The following is an 18,672-nucleotide window of genomic DNA, read 5'->3' as shown; positions in this document are numbered from 1 at the left end:
GCTATTTGTGCTTCTTTTTGAACATATCATTTCACACTTGGTCCCTATTTGCTCTTATAGTAACCTCCACTCTTCTGTGAAGATGTTCCACTAGACATTGTGGAGATTTTGTGGAGATTTATTCAGACACAAGGCTGTTAGTAAAGTCAGGTAGTGATGTAGATGAGAAGGTGAGGAGGTCTGGGGTGCAGTCAGCGTTCACATTCATTTATGTTCAATAGTGTTAAAGTTCTACAGCAGAAGACCTTCCACTCCAACCCATGGAAAGCAGATCTTCATAGAGCTGATTTGTGCACAGGGGCCGTGTGCTGCTGGAACAGCATTAAAAGAGCTGCAGCTGATGAGGCTCTGCGTCTGGGAACGACACGCTTTTATCACAGAAATGAAATGTTAAATAAAAAAACAGACGAATATAAATTCGGTTTTATAAATCAATAATGTGTTATAGAGAGCAGCGAGTGGATCATGTGACTGGGCGGAGCTTACAGGGGTTTCCCACTGCATGGTCCTGACTGTGGTGTGAGGTGTCTGATGTATTCACTGCAGGTGTGAAAGGTGTGTGTGTGCGCGTGTTTCTCTGGTTTCAGGTGGACACTGTGTGTGTGTGTGTGTGTGTGTGTGTGTGTGTGTGTGTGTGTGTGTGTGTGTGTGTGTGTGTTCGACCCCGAGCCTCAAGGCAGCAGCTACATAATGACTCTCTAATGTTAGCACTGCTCTTTTGAAGAGGTGCTGTGTCGCTCTTTAAATCTCTTAAAAACCTGCCTTGGGGGATTCTGGGACCTGAGTGTGTGTGTGTGTGTGTGTGTGTGTGTGTGTGTGTGTGTGTGTACTAGAACAATTCAATCAATGAATTTTAACTTATTTTTTCTTCATTTCATCATTTGTACATTCAGCGTTTGCATTCGTTCCTGTTCTCACTCTGCTCTTTCCATCACCACCCTCAAAAACCACACAGTATCTCAGAAATGTTACAGCTTTATCTCTGACTGACTCAAATCCCTGACACTGGAGACTCCTTCCGTCGACAGTACACGTGTCACTGCTGTAGAAACGATTGCGTATCAGAGCGAGTGAACCTGTGCTGCTGCTCCCTCCACACACCAATTAGGATCCACATATGACACATAAAGCTCAATGTGGAAACTCCGCTTTCTTGGGAAACACTTCAGTAGTTTGGGGAAAGTGTTAAACAGAAAGTGTGAAACAGAAAGTGTGCACTTTGCTACGGGTGTTTAAAAGTGTTTATTGAGCGTGACCTGCAGGTCAGCCTCTGGGTGTTTCCTTCCCTCTACAGTGATCCATCACCCTTAAATAGAGTTATTATCCCAGCCTGTAATTACCTGTCAGGTGATAGTAGTGTGTGTGTGTGTGTGTGTGTGTGTGTGTGTGTGTGTGTGTGTGTGTGTACGTACTCAGTGTAAAGTATTGCTATGAGAAAGAGAGAAGCAGTTATATATTTAGGGTTATGATTTTTCATTACTCCCCGTCCTCAGGGTTGTGACTTAGTCTTAGTCTTAAGAACTGGTATTCTTCATTAGTCCTAGTGTTTAGGATTGTGACTCATCTTTAATATCAGTTTTTAGATCTGTGACTCTTCATTAGTCCCACTCATTATGGTTGTGACTCTTCATATTAGTCTCAGTCTTAAGAGCTTTGACTCATCATTGGTCCCAGTCTTTATGGTCATGACTCTTCATTAGTCCCAATCTTTATGGTCGTGACTCTTCATTAGTCCCAGTCTTTATGGTCGTGACTCTTCATTAGTCCCAGTCTTTATGGTCGTGACTCTTCATCAGTCCCAGTCTTTATGGTCTTGACTCTTCATTAGTCCCAGTCTTTATGGTCGTGACTCTTCATCAGTCCCAGTCTTTATGGTCGTGACTCTTCAACAGTCCCAGTCTTTATGGTCGTGACTCTTCAACAGTCCCAGTCTTTATGGTCGTGACTCTTCATTAGTCCCAGTCTTTATGGTCGTGACTCTTCATCAGTCCCAGTCTTTATGGTCTTGACTCTTCATTAGTCCCAGTCTTTATGGTCGTGACTCTTCATCAGTCCCAGTCTTTATGGTCGTGACTCTTCAACAGTCCCAGTCTTTATGGTCGTGACTCTTCAACAGTCCCAGTCTTTATGGTCGTGACTCTTCATTAGTCCCAGTCTTTATGGTCATCAGTCCCAGTTTTTATGGTGTGACACTTCATCAGTCCCAATTTTTAGAGCTATAGCTCTTTATAATTCCTAGTCTTTAGAGCGGAACACTTTATTAGTCCTAGTCTTCGGGGTTATGACTCTTTATTAGTTTTAGCCTTCAGGGTTGTGACTCTTCATTAGTCTCCACCTTAAGAGCTGTGACTGTTCATTAATTTCAGTCTTTATGCTTGTGTCTCTTCATTAGTCCCAGTCTTTACATTTATGACTCTTTATTAGTCCTAGTCTTCAGGACTGTGACTGTTCTTTAGTTTTAAGAGCTACGACTATTCAATACTCTCAGTCTTTGTGGTTGTGATTCTCCATCAGTCCTGGTTTGTAGAGCTGTAACTCGTTATTAGTTCCAGTCTCTGTGATTGTTTCCTGTATTGTTTCATCTTTTATAATTATTAATCATTAAAATCCAGATATTTGTTTTGTTTTATTTGTAGTGTTTATCAATCAGTGTTTGCTTGTCATCTCTCATTCTTCATTCTCAACCCCCAGATTTTAAATCATAATTATTACTACACACTGCGTGTTTTTTTGACCTGATCTCTAATAGTGAAAAATAATCCCTAAAACTGAATAAATGCTTGTGTAACTGGATGTTTTATCAGGATTAAAGCTTATTTACTGCACTTATCCATCTGAAGTCCACTGCTGATATCAGAGCAATAGAAATATAAAAAACGCTGTTCTTTTTTTTCTCTTGTTCCTTTTATACAGATTCGCTAATGACCATGCGCACTCTCATTCTCTTTCACACTGCGACACACACACACACACACAGACACACACACACTCAAACAGAAAACACTGTCTGGTTAATGCGTTAGATTTTCAATTTAGCTCTACGTTTTATCCACGGCTCGGTCCATTCATCATCGGCTCTTCTGCGATCCTTCCGCCTCCCGCGGAGAGTAAAACCATTTCTTATATGAGCGCTTTACAATGTAGAATAATGTCTCTGGCGCAGCAGGCCGTCTGGCCAAACGACCTTCCTTCTTTTCTTTTTTTTCCCCTCCGTCTTTTTTTCTCGGCAGGCCTAATGACGGTGATGTACACCTAGCAATTGTTGCACCCGGCCGAGGAACTCAATTTTCTAATTTGGCGAAGGCAAAGATTAGAGGAAACAGGGCAATTTACGGCCGTCTGGAGCGAGTCGATTCTCTTCCCGTGCTCTGGCTTTAGGAAGGTAATTATGCCCTAAAATAAATGCCATTTCATATTAAGCTGAAGCCACGGCAAAACGAGAAAGACAGAGTCATTACTAGTAATCAGGGGAATTAGTAACATCATTTAACCAAACACACAAATAATTTCCAGGATATTGAAGAAGCGGCCTGCTCTTCAGCAGCAGCCATTAGATAGAAGCGCAGCTCTTTAATTTAATAATTACAGTCTTTATCTGCTCTCACTGCACACTGAGAAATGGATGTGTGTGTGTGTGTGTGTGTGAGAGGGGGGGGGAATACGGGAAAAACACTTAGGATGACGTTATGAAAGAAGGAACTGAAAGGGAAGAAGGAAAGAATGAACCTGTCGGCCAGACTCGCATGCTATATTTTGTTTTTAAGCAGTGGAGGTTACGTATACGAGCGTCGTTCTTATTCTAAATATACTCAAGAACATCATGTAAGAGAGAGAAAAATGTTTTAAACGCTACCAGATGATGCAATTATGTGCAGAAAAGCATGGTTATGGAAACCGATGAATAAAAAATGTTTGCAAAAGAATGTAAGGAATATTCGGTTTATGTGTAAGTGATGAACAGAAATGTGGATCTACTTTTTTTTCGGCTTCTCCCATTAGGGGGCGCCACAGCGGATCATCCATCTCCACACCGCACTGCACACTGCATGTCTTCCCTCACCACATCCATAAACCTCCTCCTTGGCCTTCCTCTTTTCCTCCTTCCTGGTGGCTCCATCCTCAGCATTCTCCTACTGATATACCCCATGTCCCTCCTCTGCACATGTCCAAACCATCTCAATCTCACCTCCCTCACCTTGTCTCCAAAACGTCCTACATGTGCTGTCCCTCTAATAAACTCATTTCTAATCCCTCCTCGTCACTCCCAATGAACATCTCAACATCTTCAGCTCTGCTACCTCCAGCTCCACCTCCTGTCTTTTACTCAATGCCACTGTCTCTAATCCATACATCATCTCAGGTCTCACCACAGTCCTATAAACTTTCCCTTTCACTCTCACAGATACTCTTCTATCACAAATCACTCCTGCTATCACTCTTCTCCACCCACTTCACCCTGCCTGCAGTCTTTTCTTCACTTCTCTAACACACTCTCCATTACTCTGACTCCAGATACCTGAACTCCACGACCTTCTCCACCTCTTCTTCCTGCAACCGCACCCCTCCACTGCCCTCCCTCTCATTCACACACATGTACTCTGTCTTACTCCTACTGACTTTCATTCCTCTTCTCTCCAGCGTGTACCTCCACCTCTCCAGGCTCTTCTCCACCTGCTCACTACTCTCACCACAAATCACAATATCATCCACAAACATCATAGTCCATGGAGACTCCTGTCTGACCTTATCCTTCAACCTGTCCATCACCACTGCAAACAGGAAAGGGCTCAGAGCCGATCCTTGATGCAGTCCAACCTCCACCTTGAACCAGTTTGTCGTACCTACTGCACACTTCACTGCTATCACACTGTCCTCATACATGTCCTGCACCACCCTCACATACTTCTCTGACACACCAGACTTCCTCATACAATACCACAACTCCTCTCTCCACCCTGTCGTACGCTTTCTCTAAATCCACAAACACACAATGCAACTCCTTCTGACCTTTTCTATACTTCTTCATCAACATTCTCAAAGCAAATAAGGCATCTGTGGTGCTCTTCCACCTTTAACTGTTGCTCACAGATGGTCACCTCTTCTCTCAGCCTGGCTTCCACTACTCTTTCCCATAAATTTATGGTGTGACTGATCAACTTTATTCCCCTGTAGTTACTGCAGGTCTGCACATCTCCCTTATTCTTAAAGATCTGTACCAGCACACTCCTTCTCCATTCCTCAGGCATCTTTTCACCTTCCAGAAACTTGTTAAAGAATTTGGTTAAGAACTCCACTGCATTTCTCCTAAACATCTCCATGCTTCTACCGGTATGTCATCTGGTCCAACCGACTTTTCACATTTCACACTCTCCTCAGTAGTCAACACATTTCCATCTCCATCCTTTATTGCTCTAACTTGCAGCACATTCTTCCCCGCTCGGTTCCTCTGCCTGGCCAATCAATACAAATCATTTTCTCCGCCCTTAGTGTCCAACTTCTCCTACAGCTCCTCGTATGCCTTTTCCTTGGCTTTCACCACATCCCTCTTTACCTGCTGCCTTATCTCCTTGTACTCCTGCCTACTTTTCTCATCACTCTGTCGATCCCAATTCTGTTTCTCCAACCTCTTTTCCCTTCTGCTCTCCTGCACTTCCTCATTCCACCACCATGTCTCTTTGTCTTCCTTTCTATTTCCAGATGTCCAGAAGTACCTTTCTAGCTGCCTCCCTCATCACTCCTGAAGTAGCACCTCTTCAACACCACTGAGCTCCTGTCTGACCTCTTCCCTGAATCTCACACTACACTCTTCCGCCTTCAGTTTCCTCCACCTTATTCTTCTTTTAGTCCTCACTCTCCTCCTCTTCTTCTTCACCTCCAAAACCATCCTACAGACCACCATCCGATGCTGTCTAGCTACACTGTCCCCTGCCAACACCTTACAGTCTCCAATCTCCTTCAGGTTGCATCTCCTACATAAAACATAGTCCACCTGTGTGCACCTTCCTCCACTCTTATACGTCACCCTATGATCCTCCTTCTTCTTAAAATACGTGTTCACCACTGCCATTTCCCTCCTTTTAACAAAATCTACCACCATCTGCCCTTCCACATTCCTCTCCTTAAAACCATACCTACCCATCACCTCCTCATCACCTCTGTTCCCTTCACCTACATGCCCATTAAAGTCTGCCCCAATCACCAATCTTCATTCCTACGTTCACCTTCTACCACTTCATCTAACTCACTCCAGAATCTTTCCTTCTCCTCCATCTCACAGCCCACTTGTGGAGCATAGGCACTGATGACATTTATCATCATCCCTTCAACTTCCAGCTTCACGATCATCACCCTATCAGAAACTCTCTTCACCTCCACTACACTCTTACTGTACTCTTCCTTCAGAATCAACCCTACACCATTTCTCTTCCCATCCACACCATGATAAAACAGTTTAAACCCACCTCCAATGTTCCTGCTCTTACTCCCTTTCCACTTGGTCTCCTGAACACACAGCATATCTACCTTTCTCCTCTCCATCATATCAGCTCCCTCTCTCCCTTTACCCGTCATAGTACAAACATTTAAAGTAACAACCTGAACCTCCACTCTCCTCCATTTCTCCTTTCCCTGCTGTCTCTGTAGACGTCTTCCTCCTCTCCTTCTCCTCCTTCGGCCAACAGTATTTATTTGTGTAAACCTGCTTTGCATTTATTATTAAAACGCTGTACAATAACACTGAATTGAATTTGACTGATGTTTTGTCTTTAAAATCTCATGCTTTTGGATCAACATCAGAGCAAAACATTTCTTTGTGGTTTCCGGGTTTCCTCCTGTGATGGAAGAGGCGTTTGTTTCTGCTCATATGTAAATGAGAACATTAAATGCAACTAAAAATCTGAAATTTGCTTTAAATACACTGCAGTTTAGGAGGAATAAAATGGAGTCGTGCTGTCACGGGAAAATAATCAACTCCAGGAAGAGAACAAGTAACTTCACTCCATCACATCACCCCACTGCTGATTTCTTTACCATAGCAGCACCACACATTGTTCTATATACACACACACACACACACACACACACACACACACAGAGCGTAAGTAATAAATAAACACCTTTTATTTGTATTAAACCCTTTCGACCGATCCGACGACAGAGACGACACTCGCTTCCCGAACGTTTCCTGCAGGCGCGTTAGCTCACTAATGAAATGCTGCAGCTACATCGTTAGCATCAGAGCTTCAGGCCGTGGCGTGGCGTGCATCTGCCTCGCTCTGATATAAAGCAGGAGACTGAAACCAGCTTTTCTCTGCCAAATGAACTCCAATCTGCATCGGCGAGACGGGCCGGGAAACTCGGTTAGGAATTCTGGGTAATCAGGTTTAAGATTGAAGCAGGGCTGCGGAGTTGCCCGTCTTTATGAATGTCGATTGTTTAGAAACGTCTGAATCTATTCTGAGGATCTGCGTTTAACTCCTTATACACTTCTCTCTCACACACACACACACACACACACACACACACACACACACACACACACACACACATTTTATGCAATTCATATTCATAAAAAAAATCTCCTTTTTATATTCAGCTTCATTTCTACTCCTGATCTGCTTCAAAAATACATCCATCAAAGTATGATCTTTAGCAAAATATGAACATCTTCAGACCAGATGTTTTCACCAACCGGAAGTTTCTTCATCCCAGTTCCATCCTTGTTAAGGTTCTCAGCTGATCACTGATCCGAGTGCGAAACTGTTCATGCTGATTGCAGCCACAAACCTCTGAAGCGGAACAACCGGAGTGTATGGAGTAGTGTTGAGTACGCAATACAGTGGTGTTTGGAAAGCTAAAGTGATTGGAATAATGTGCTGCATGGAATTTCGTAGAGTATGTAAGCTGTAGGAAATACCACTGCATATGGAATACCACTGCTTATAGTATGTCTTAATGTATGTAATACCACTGTCAATGGAATATCGTAGTGTATGGAACACCACTGCATATGGAATACAGTGGTCCCCCGGAACAGTTCTGAAAGTCTGTGAATTTTGGACGCACCCCCGCAGCCCCTGTGGTACTTTAGTGAATTCATCTAGACATTATATCACTTTAATACAATAGTGTTTTTAAACTGTGCTTTTACAAACACATTTTATAAAAATTTCAAAATGTTATTCCTAACGTTCCTGAACATTCGGTCCCGCTGCGGATTCCCGCAAATTTTACGATAATTCACAACTTGCTATTATAGTTATTTTCCAAATCATTTTTCAGGAGAGAAGCAGTGGAGTTTTTAACCAGGATATTGAAAGGTGAGAAGATGCCTGAGGAATGGAGAAGGAGTGTGCTGGTACTGATCTTTAAGAATAAGGGAGATGTGCAGACCTGCAGTAACTACAGGGGAATAAGGTTTATCAGTCACACCATGAAGTTATGGGAAAGAGTAGTGGAAGCCAGGCTGAGAGAAGAGGTGACCATCTGTGAGCAACAGTATGGTTTCATGCCAAGGAAAAGCACCACAGATGCATTATTTGCTTTGAGAATGTTGATGGAGAAGTATAGAGAAGGTCAGAAGGAGTTGCATTGTGTGTTTGTGGATTTAGAGAAAGCGTACAACAGGGTGGAGAGAGGAGTTGTGGTATTGTATGAGGAAGTCAGGTGTGTCAGAGAAGTATGTGACGGTGGTGCAGGACATGTATGAGGACAGTGTGACGGCAGTGAAGTGTGCAGTAGGAACGGTTCAAGGTGGAGGTTGGACTGCATCAAGGATCGGCTCTGAGCCCTTTCCTGTTTGCAGTGGTGATTGACAGGTTGGATGACGAGGTCAGACAGGAGTCTCCCTGGACTATGATGTTTGTGGATGATATTGTGATTTGTGGTGAGAGTAGTGAGCAGGTGGAGAAGAGCCTGGAGAGGTGGAGGTACACGCTGGAGAGAAGAGGAATGAAAGTCAGTAGGAGTAAGACAGAGTACATGTGTGTGAATGAGAGGGAGGGCAGTGGAGGGGTGCGGTTACAGGGAGAGGAGGTGGAGAAGGTGGAGGAGTTCAGGTACCTGGGGTCAACAGTGCAGAGTAATGGAGAGTGTGTTAGAGAAGTAAAGAAAAGAGTGCAGGCAGGGTGGAGTGGGTGGAGAAGAGTGATAGCAGGAGTGATTTGTGATAGAAGAGTATCTGTGAGGGTGAAAGGGAAGGTTTATAGGACTGTGGTGAGACCTGAGATGATGTATGGATTAGAGACAGCAGCATTGAGCAAAAGACAGGAGGTGGAGCTGGAGGTAGCAGAGCTGAAGATGTTGAGATGTTCATTGGGAGTGACGACGATGGACAGGATTAGAAATGAGTTTATTAGAGGGACAGCACATGTAGGATGTTTTGGAGACAAGGTGAGGGAGGTGAGATTGAGATGGTTTGGACATGTGCAGAGGAGGGACATGGGGTATATCAGTAGGAGAATGCTGAGGATGGAGACACCAGGAAGGAGGAAAAGAGGAAGGCCAAGGAGGAGGTTTATGGATGTGGTGAGGGAAGACATGCAGGTAGTTGGTGTGAAAGAGGCAGATGTAGAGAACAGGGGGGTATGGAGATGGAAGATCCCCTGTGGAGACCCCTAATGGGAGAAGCCGAAAGAAGAGGAAGGAATGTAGTTTATGGAATGCCATTGCATATGGAATATTGTAGTGTATGGAACACCATAGCCTACGGTAGAGCAGTGTATAGAGAATCATTAGTGTGTGGAATATTGTAGCATTTGGATTATTACAGTAGAGGAAATAGTGTATAAAATATTAGAGAGTATGGAATATAAATCCTTGTGTGTCCACTATAAAGTTCTAAAATGACACGACGCTGTTAAATCTTTAATCAAATCAATATTTATTGGAAGTAAAACAGGAATATTCACAGGGCTGGCACTGATGTGATGACACAAAAATAAAAGAATAAACAGAAAGGTGAGGAAAGAAATATCAGGTAAGAAAACATCTGTTGCGTAACACAAAGACGAGGAGAAAGTGTAGAACAGGCGAAAAGAAAGAGAGACACACGTACACGGAGAACTGGATACCAGCAGAAGTTTATCAGTGTAACGCTTCAGGAGTGTTCGATCCTGAACACACACCTGAACACACACCTCAGGTCGACCTGCCAAGTAAAACACAGCGTTAGAAAGGAACAGACTTTCCCAGTGTTCTTATTTATTTAAAGAGTACTAGTACTGATATTTTGTTCCAAAGGGTCCGAAAGTACCCATCTTTCTAATCTCCAGTCACGTTTCAGGAGTTCTGCATTCCAAAACAGTCTTACTCAACATTTACAAAACTAAAACGTCCTCAAAATACAACCATGTTCTAATCTCTACACACAAGCTGAACCTGAACAGCAGTCACTTTAATACAAGCATGTGGTACATGTACAATCACACAGGACACGTTAAATCTCTACTGCTGTCAATATCTCTCTTCTACATACTTTTATAGTGTGTGTGTGTTTATATTTCTAACTTTTTTTTTTTACCTTACCTGTTTATACTTTATACTTTAAATATACTTTATTTATACTCTATGTACAAATGTACGCTGAAGCACGTCATTACGTCGTACTCTGTATGAAAGTGTATGTGACAAATAAAAGTGAACTTGAAGTTCTCAAAGTACCGTTTTACCAAACATTATCAAGACAAAGTACCAGGTTTGCCTTTAGTACATATTTAGAATGTTATTGTAGAACAATTGTCCTGCTGCCTTTCCAAAAGATCTCAAAGTACCGATCTTTCAGTTACATAACCAGGAGTTCTTTAAAGTACCGATTTTTTAGTTTCATTCCCAAGAGTTTTTAAAGTATTAAAAGATATTTCAGTACAGAAATGATTCTAGGTCACATATTAAAGATCACAAAGCAGATTTGTATCTAATCAGCAGTAAAGAACACCAAAAAGTCTTCATATAAAGGTTCAAAATGTACTAGGTTTTCCTGTCGATGTTTGTGTATGAGTGTGTGTGTGTGTGTATGAGTACGTATGTGTATATGAGTGTGTGTGTGTGTACGAGTAAGTATATGTATGAGTGTGTGTGTGTGTGAGTGCGTATGTGTATGAGTGTGTGTGTGTATATGAGTGTGTGTGTGTGAGGCGTATGTGTATATGAGTGTGTATATGAGTGCGTATGTGCGTATGAGTGTGTGTGTGTGTATGAGTGCGTATGTGTATATGTGTGTGTGTGTGTGTGTGTATGTGTGTAAGGCGTATGTGTATATGAGTGTATGAGTGTGTGTGTGTGTGTGAGGCGTATGTGTATATGAGTGTATATGAGTGCGTATTAGTGTGTGTGTGTGTGTGTGTGTGTGTGTGTGTGTGTGTACAGTGCGTATGTGTATATGTGTATATGTGTGTGTGTGTGTAAGGCGTATGTGTATATAGTGTATGAGTGTGTGTGTGTGTGAGGCGTATGTGTATATATGTATATAGTGTGTATATAGTGCGTATTAGTGTGTGTGTGTGTGTGTGTGTGTGTGTGTGTGTGTGTGTGTGTGTGTACAGTGCGTATGTGTATATATGTATGTGTGTGTGTGTGTGTAAGCGTATGTATATATGAGTGTGTGTGAGTATTTGAGTGCGTTGTGTATATGAGTGTGTGTGAGGCGTATGTGTATATAGTGTGTGTGAGTGTGTATGTGTATATGTATATGTGTGTGTGTGTGTAAGGCGTATGTGTATATGAGTGTGTATGAGTGCGTATGTATATATATGTATAGGTGTGTGTGTGTAAGGCGTATGTGTATATGAGTGTGTGAGTGTAGTATTTGAGTGCGTTGTGTATATGAGTGTGTGAGGCGTATGTGTATATGAGTGTGTGTGTGTGTGTGTGTGTGTGTAAGGCGTATGTGTATATGAGTGTATGAGTGTGTGTGTGTGTGTGAGGCGTATGTATATGAGTGTGTATATGAGTGCGTATTAGTGTGTGTGTGTGTGTGTGTGTGTGTGTGTGTATGTGTATATGTGTATATGTGTATATGTATATGTGTGTGTGTGTGTGTGTGTAAGCGTATGTGTATATGAGTGCGTATGTATATATGAGTGTGTGTGTGTGTGTGGCGTATGTGTATATAGTGTGTATATAGTGCGTATTAGTGTGTGTGTGTGTGTGTGTGTGTGTGTGTGTGTGTGTGTGTGTATGTGTATATGTATGTGTGTGTGTGTGTAAGCGTATGTATATATATAGTGTGTGAGTGTGAGTATTTGAGTGCGTGTGTATATGAGTGCGTATGTGTATATAGTGTGTGTGAGGCGTATGTATATAGTGTGTGTGAGGCGTATGTGTATATGTGTATATGTGTATAGGTGTGTGTGTGTGTGTAAGCGTATGTGTATATGAGTGTGTATGAGTGCGTATGTGTATATGTGTATAGGTGTGTGTGTGTGTGTAAGGGCGTATGTGTATATGAGTGTGTGAGTGTGAGTATTTGAGTGCGTTGTGTATATGAGTGTGTGTGAGGGCGTATGTGTATATGAGTGTGTGTGAGTGTGTATGTGTGTGCGTGCGCGTGCGTGTGTGTAAGTGAACACGTACTTGGGCTTGGTCTCTGCATCAGTGACCTGGCGGATGTAGACGGCGTCAGGTGGGTGTGAGATGTCTCCCAGCTCCTGCATGTAGGACGAGGCGATGGCGAGCAGCGAGCCGTCACAGCTAAAGGCCAGAGAGGCGATGCTGGTGGGGTACCGGTGGAACTGACACAGACGCTTCTTATTGAACGGGTCCCAGATGTTCACAAAGCCGTCGGAGCCACCTGGAGGGACAGAGGGGGACGATTACTTACACACTCACACACACACACCTGCGTGTAGGTGTGTATGCAGTGAGAGCGCTGTAGAAGAGGTGTGACCTGTGGCGAAGGTGTTGTGGATGCTGTGGAAGGAGATGGCGTTGACAGGGTACACTTGCTCGAGCCCGTTCTCCTTCAGACGGTGGCATTTAAACGCATATTTCTTCTTCTGAACCTCCAAACTCGGGTCCAGGTACTCCACAGCTACACGGCCCTCGATCGAGCTCAGCACGTAGCCCTGCACACACACACACACACACACACACACACACCTCAGACTACAGCACAATAATAATAAACAAAACAGAGTTCTTAAAGTACTGATTTCCTTATATTCCATACCCACAATTTCTCAAAAGTACTAATTCTTCTACTCTTCATCCACAACCACCACACGCCAAACGCCTCTCACACCACAACCACCACACGCCAAACGCCTCTCACACCACAACCACCACACGCCAAACGCCTCTCACACCACAACCACCACACGCCAAACGCCTCTCACACACGCCAAACACCTCTCACACAACTACCACACGCCAAAAACACTCTGCATGAAAAATACTGCATTTTTTCTAGTGCCAATTTTTTTCCTTCTACAATTGGATTTGGTAGGAAACAGAAAGAATCTGTACTTTGTGAACATTAGGGTATGAAATAGTTACTGGAGTTACTCATGGAATCGTTCCAGCCCCACTTTCTACCTGATCATCTGGTTCTTGCCCAGGACCTGGACATCCTGCTGAATGCGACGGTTTTATTTAATATATGAAAGATATAAACGAGTAGGAGGGTGAGCGGATTTGGTTTATGTATTGTATATAAAATATGCTAACAAGAGTCTAGTGGGCGGAGCTTATTTCATTACTGTTGAAGCTAATCAGTAATTATTTATGATGTTTATAAAAAGTGTAGGACCTCAGACCTGTTGATCATCAGCGTAACGTTTGCAGCTCTGACCTGTTTGTTTGGAAACGCTCGTATGCAGCGTGTCTGATACTTCAGGCTGGACTCTCGTCTCTGCTGGACGTACCCCATGTTCCTCAGGTCCCACACCAGCACCCTCCGCCCCGCCGTCCCCACGATCAGCCGATCCCCGGCCACGGACAGAGTGTACACCTAGAACACACACCATTAATGAGTGACTGAACGCCTCGGGGAGGAGACATCAGAAAGAGAAGATCTGCCATCGGAGAACCTTATCGGGCTGGGTGAAAGTGCCGGCATTGCATGGGGTCCGAGGATCCCACAGCCTCACGCTCGAGTCCCAGCTCCCCGTAATCATGACGTTAACCTCTTGGCAATACTCCACACAGCGGATAGGAGCGTCGTGCGCGCCCACGACCGTGTCTGAGGGGAAAAACACATTCATTTAGAGAGCAAACAGTCGTCTGACCTGCCCAGTCACTGCACCTACATCCTATTCAACTGCTCTGGGATGAACTGGAGAAAAAAAAAATCTCCAACTATTGTTTGGAGAAACCAAGTGTCCGGACTTTGAGAGTGTGGAAAGCTGATCATGATCATGGAGGATTTTTCACTGAGCATTTAAAGACTTGACTGATCAAAGGAAATCTCCAGACTGTTACATTACAGAGTTTGTTTTAAAGGTGTCAGACGAGTCGCCTATTTTAATTTACACGTACCCTGGTCTGTATTCAAGTCGTGCATTTTGAGCTGATGGTCGAGACCACCGCTCCATGCGTGAGTCGGGTCCTACAAAAAACAAACAAACAAAGCGATTTATTCCATGCGTTAGATTTTGTTAGATTTCCTTGTGACGGTGAGAAAATCTCAGGTCCTTACGTAGAAAGCGCAGTCGAGGACCGGGGCCATGTGCTGGTACTTCATCCTCATTGAATTCCCACCAACATCGTAGAGGCGCACGGTGGCGTCCCAGGAGGAAACAAGGAGGAACTGGGAGGAGTTGGGGCTGAACTTTACAGCCGAGATGCTGTCATCAGGTCCCTGGTTCAGCTTGAACTCGTTCGAGCCGGTCATCTAAAATAAATCAATACATCAATAAACTACGAGGACGAAAGAAACATGTGCAACTAAAGATCCCATTCAGTAAAGTTTATTTTTACCTGCAGTAAACAAACATCATCATTCCAATGTTTATAACATTTAACAACAGACCCAAGCAGCACATCATAAATGCAAGACCAATAAATAATCAAAAAATAGAAATAGAAATAAACAAAAGTTTAAAATGATACCAAAACGTCAAACGACAAGACCAACTAAATTTCGGTGGACGAGGCGTCGATCCAAATATGTTAGCAGAAGTGTAGAGTTTTAAGCCATTTTTCGTTTCTTATAGTTTTATGGATTGAAATTAAATTCTAAAATAATTTTTAAACACCTCGAAACAAGAAGAAACTAACAAATGTACATTTGTGTATATAAAACTTGGCGACAAGCAGCAGCTTACTGCACAGAAATCCACTTTGTTCTGCATAAAGACACCAAATGTAATGATGTGATAATCAAAGGCAGGCGGTATTTGTTTTTGTCTTCATCCACTTATACAACGTGTCCCGTACGAATTTAACAAGAGTACAATTATGGCTGCAACAAATAATGGGTCATAGCCGATAATGTCGGTGGTTGTCACACGGAGTACAGGGTCAAAACGTGTGTATCGCATCATCCAGGGCATGAGAACATTTAATGCATGTAAAATGGAGTTTGTGTGGGATGGAAGCACCACAGTGATGCAGGTGAAGAGAGAACACACTGGTGTGAAGGATGAAGGTGAAACATCAGTACGGGGAGTAAAAACTCTATAATCCTCATCATGTGTAAATGGTGCAGTTTAATGAAGTGTTATTGTGTAAACTGTTTGTAACTGCAGGAAAGTCGCACTGGATCAGTTCTGTCGGGACTCGCGAGCTTCAGGTCACGCGATCGGTTCATCAGTTCGCTCGCAACATCGCGAACAAACACTGAATCGGTTTTCAGCGAACATTTATGCTTTTGTACACCAACGTATTTATTTCTATTTAAATCAAATCTGTTAGCTCGCTGCCTTTCTCCTGCTGTTCTCTTTTATAGCTTTTGTCTGCTAAAACAGTAACTTCTCTCTTCTCAAATCATGATTTACTGCGGCTTTACTACGTTCACATGCATATTTTCAGTGTTTGCATATTTAATTTATGAACATATTTAATTATACAGATATTTCAGATGCTTGTTTTCACAAAAGTAACAAAATGTCTTTTTAAAAACAAAAATTGTCAAAACATTTTGTGTATCTGAGAAATACAACACGAATGTTGATTTACACAAATCGCTGTACATTTCATACACAAAAGCTGTTGCCATAATGAGTGAATTAGTTCAGGAGAAATCCCTCATGAACTCAACAAGCAGCCAAAATAAGCTTTAAAATGTCAGAATTAAAGATAGTTAACCTCAAAACGTGGCCTTTGCACTTTTTATACAAACACACCCTGAATTAGGGTTTTATATACTTATAATACGCAAAACATCTCATTTTAAATAAGTATTTTTATCCAATTAATTTAATTTAAAAAATAAAAATAATAATAATCGCCTGATTAAACGTTTATCAAAATAATGCTTAGTAGCACCACTGAGTACAAGTGTACAAAGAGATGTTCCTAAGAGTGAATATCCTCCAGACAGAAAGCACACACATCACTACACTAATTACATCTCAGTCTATGAAACTTATAGATAAACGTCAGTGATCGTATTGAAATGTACTTTCGTTGCCGATAGCGATGGAAGTGACAGGTTTTATCTGGGAGGGTTTTAAAAAGCTGACTGTCAAAGTGAGAAGTAGATTAAGAGGTTGGTGGAGGAAAATATTCTTCTGAAATTAGAGATCTCAAAAACGTATTACCTTCAACATCCAAGAAATCATAATTGTCAATAAATAAATCCACCAATAAAAGAATAAGAGTAGAATATGTTTCCAGGATTTCAAAAGCAGTCAATAGACACGCTGTGCCACGCCCCTTCTGACTAAACACTCAATCTCTAAGTATCTCCATATGGACACCAGTGATGATGAGAACTACTCTCAGATGGTGAGAAAGAGACGCCTGAGACTATTACCAGTGGTGAAGGCAGACTAAGGAACCCATCAATGCGAACCATACAAGGTGTTCTCAGAAGGTTCGAGGTGAGTTTTGTAACTCGCCAACAGATGGCAGCACAAAACAGCGCACACAGTCACAGGGGGCACCGAACTTCATAAATCAGTGTGCCAAAAGACATCGTGCGACCGGTGCTGTTCAGACCACGTGCACACCCTGTCAGCCTCACACGTGATTTTATAGCCGGAAACAACACGACGTCACTTCCGCACCCACTCTACCCGCCAGATTCGGCTTCTGCAGCCCTGTTCCCGAAGAGGTTCAAAGGGAACGCTGTATCGCTGTGCCTGGGGACTTGTTGTGGAGGTGATGGTGTGTAAACGTAGAGAAATAAAAATGCTTTGTTGTAAACGGAACTCGTCTCGAAACTTCTTCAGATCACCTCGTGCACGGTCTCCAGAGCGACTGCGAGATGAGTCAAGAAATATAAATATATATACACCGTGTTTCCCGAATTAACAAACCACTGTGTGCTGGTGTCTAGAAACAAACACATCGATTTCATCACCGTAGTTTAAGTAGAAACAGCAGCAAAATAAACAAAACAGTTTAAATACCTGATCGTTCATGACTGGGAGTTTTACAGTGTGTACAAATCCGAATCCTTTATTGAGCCTTTAGGGAGAATTTTAAAAAAGATAAAATAAGGGAATGTTTGTTAATAAAAATATATAAGTATAACCTTAAAAGTTTAATTGCATTTTGTTGTGTGATGGTAAAATAAATACTTCTGTATATAAACTACTGTTTACACTCAATACAGCAGGGCTAGTCAAGTTAACTTCCGGTTAGCCGAGTTAGCATTCCCAATGCTACCTAGAGTAGCTATCACCCTGTATACAGAGAGTTTGCTTTTGTAAAACACTATTGTTGCATAATTCTGCAATAAATATTACAATTCCCAGATAAATATCGCAGTAAATCTGACGCTTCACCCAACATCCACTGCTAACCATCTCCTCCTCATGCTAGCATTAGCAACCGAGCTACAACACACCGCTAACAACTTCAAATAATAATATTTAATATATTTATTATAAATTACTCACCGTGGGATTGTCTATAAAATTATGTTCTGTGTAAAAGGAAATAAGAGTAACTGTTAACACTGTGTGATGCTAAGCTAATGCTCCGGCTGCTAATCACGGCGCTAACCGGCTCACTGAACTGGACTGTACGTTAAACCGCTATCTCACGAGGACACAGGAAAGGAGCGTGCTGATTGGTCGGTTTGTAAGTTTGAATGTAGCCGCGGCTCTTTGGATTGGTTAAGAAGATCTACTTCCGATGACGTCAGGTCTCAGATGAAGACGCGTAAAAACATTATATTATATTTTATTTTATTATATTATGTTTTTTATATTATATTTTATTATATTATGTTTTTTATATTATATTTTATTATATTATATTATATTTTATTTTATTATATTTTATATTTTATTTTATTATATTGTTATATTTTATTTTATTTTATTTTGTTTTTTATATTATTTTATATTTTATTTTATTATATTATGTTTTTTTATATTATATTATATTCTAGTTTATTATATTATATTATGTTTTTATATTATATTATATTATTTTATATTTTATTTTATTTTATTTATTTTTATTTTATTTATTTTTATTTTATTTTATTTTATTTTATTTTATTTTATTTTATTTTATTTTATTTTATTTTATTTTATTTTATTTTATTTTTATATTATAATC

General features: G+C 41.7%; 1 protein-coding gene across 3 annotated transcripts; it reads right to left on the bottom strand.

Moving 5' to 3' along the window:
• Nucleotides 1-9,863: 9,863 nt before the first annotated feature.
• bub3 (BUB3 mitotic checkpoint protein) lies at nucleotides 9,864-18,192 on the bottom strand. 3 transcript variants are annotated; one of them, XM_046853178.1, is made up of 9 exons: nucleotides 18,003-18,192; nucleotides 17,511-17,568; nucleotides 14,633-14,827; nucleotides 14,473-14,542; nucleotides 14,025-14,176; nucleotides 13,787-13,945; nucleotides 12,884-13,061; nucleotides 12,571-12,787; nucleotides 9,864-10,147 (listed from the first exon to the last, which is right to left on the bottom strand). In XM_046853178.1, exons 2-9 carry the CDS (start codon nucleotides 17,520-17,522, stop codon nucleotides 10,138-10,140), a joined length of 993 nt encoding a protein of 330 aa, XP_046709134.1. In that variant the 5' UTR covers nucleotides 17,523-17,568; nucleotides 18,003-18,192; the 3' UTR covers nucleotides 9,864-10,137. The 3 variants fall into 3 exon arrangements, with proteins under 3 accessions (XP_046709134.1, XP_046709135.1, XP_046709133.1); XM_046853179.1 differs by lacking the exon at nucleotides 17,511-17,568; XM_046853177.1 differs by lacking the exons at nucleotides 17,511-17,568; nucleotides 18,003-18,192 and adding an exon at nucleotides 16,913-17,023.
• Between the last annotated feature and the right edge of the window lie 480 nt (nucleotides 18,193-18,672).

This window comes from Silurus meridionalis, chromosome 7 (genome assembly GCF_014805685.1).
Source record: "Silurus meridionalis isolate SWU-2019-XX chromosome 7, ASM1480568v1, whole genome shotgun sequence".
Taxonomy (NCBI): domain Eukaryota; kingdom Metazoa; phylum Chordata; class Actinopteri; order Siluriformes; family Siluridae; genus Silurus; species Silurus meridionalis.
Note: the sequence above shows the minus strand (reverse complement) of the source record. Positions and strands in the feature narration are given on the sequence as shown.

Coding starts and splice junctions, on each gene's coding strand:
- bub3 (XM_046853177.1), bottom strand. CDS start 16,954: ATGGTTCGCATTGATGGGTTCCTTAGTCTGCCTTCACCACTG. Junction 14,543..14,632: donor TCCTCGACTGCGCTTTCTAC/GTAAGGACCTGA, acceptor TGTTTTTTGTAG/GACCCGACTCACGCATGGAG. Junction 13,062..13,786: donor GAGCGTTTCCAAACAAACAG/GTCAGAGCTGCA, acceptor GTGTGTGTGCAG/GGCTACGTGCTGAGCTCGAT.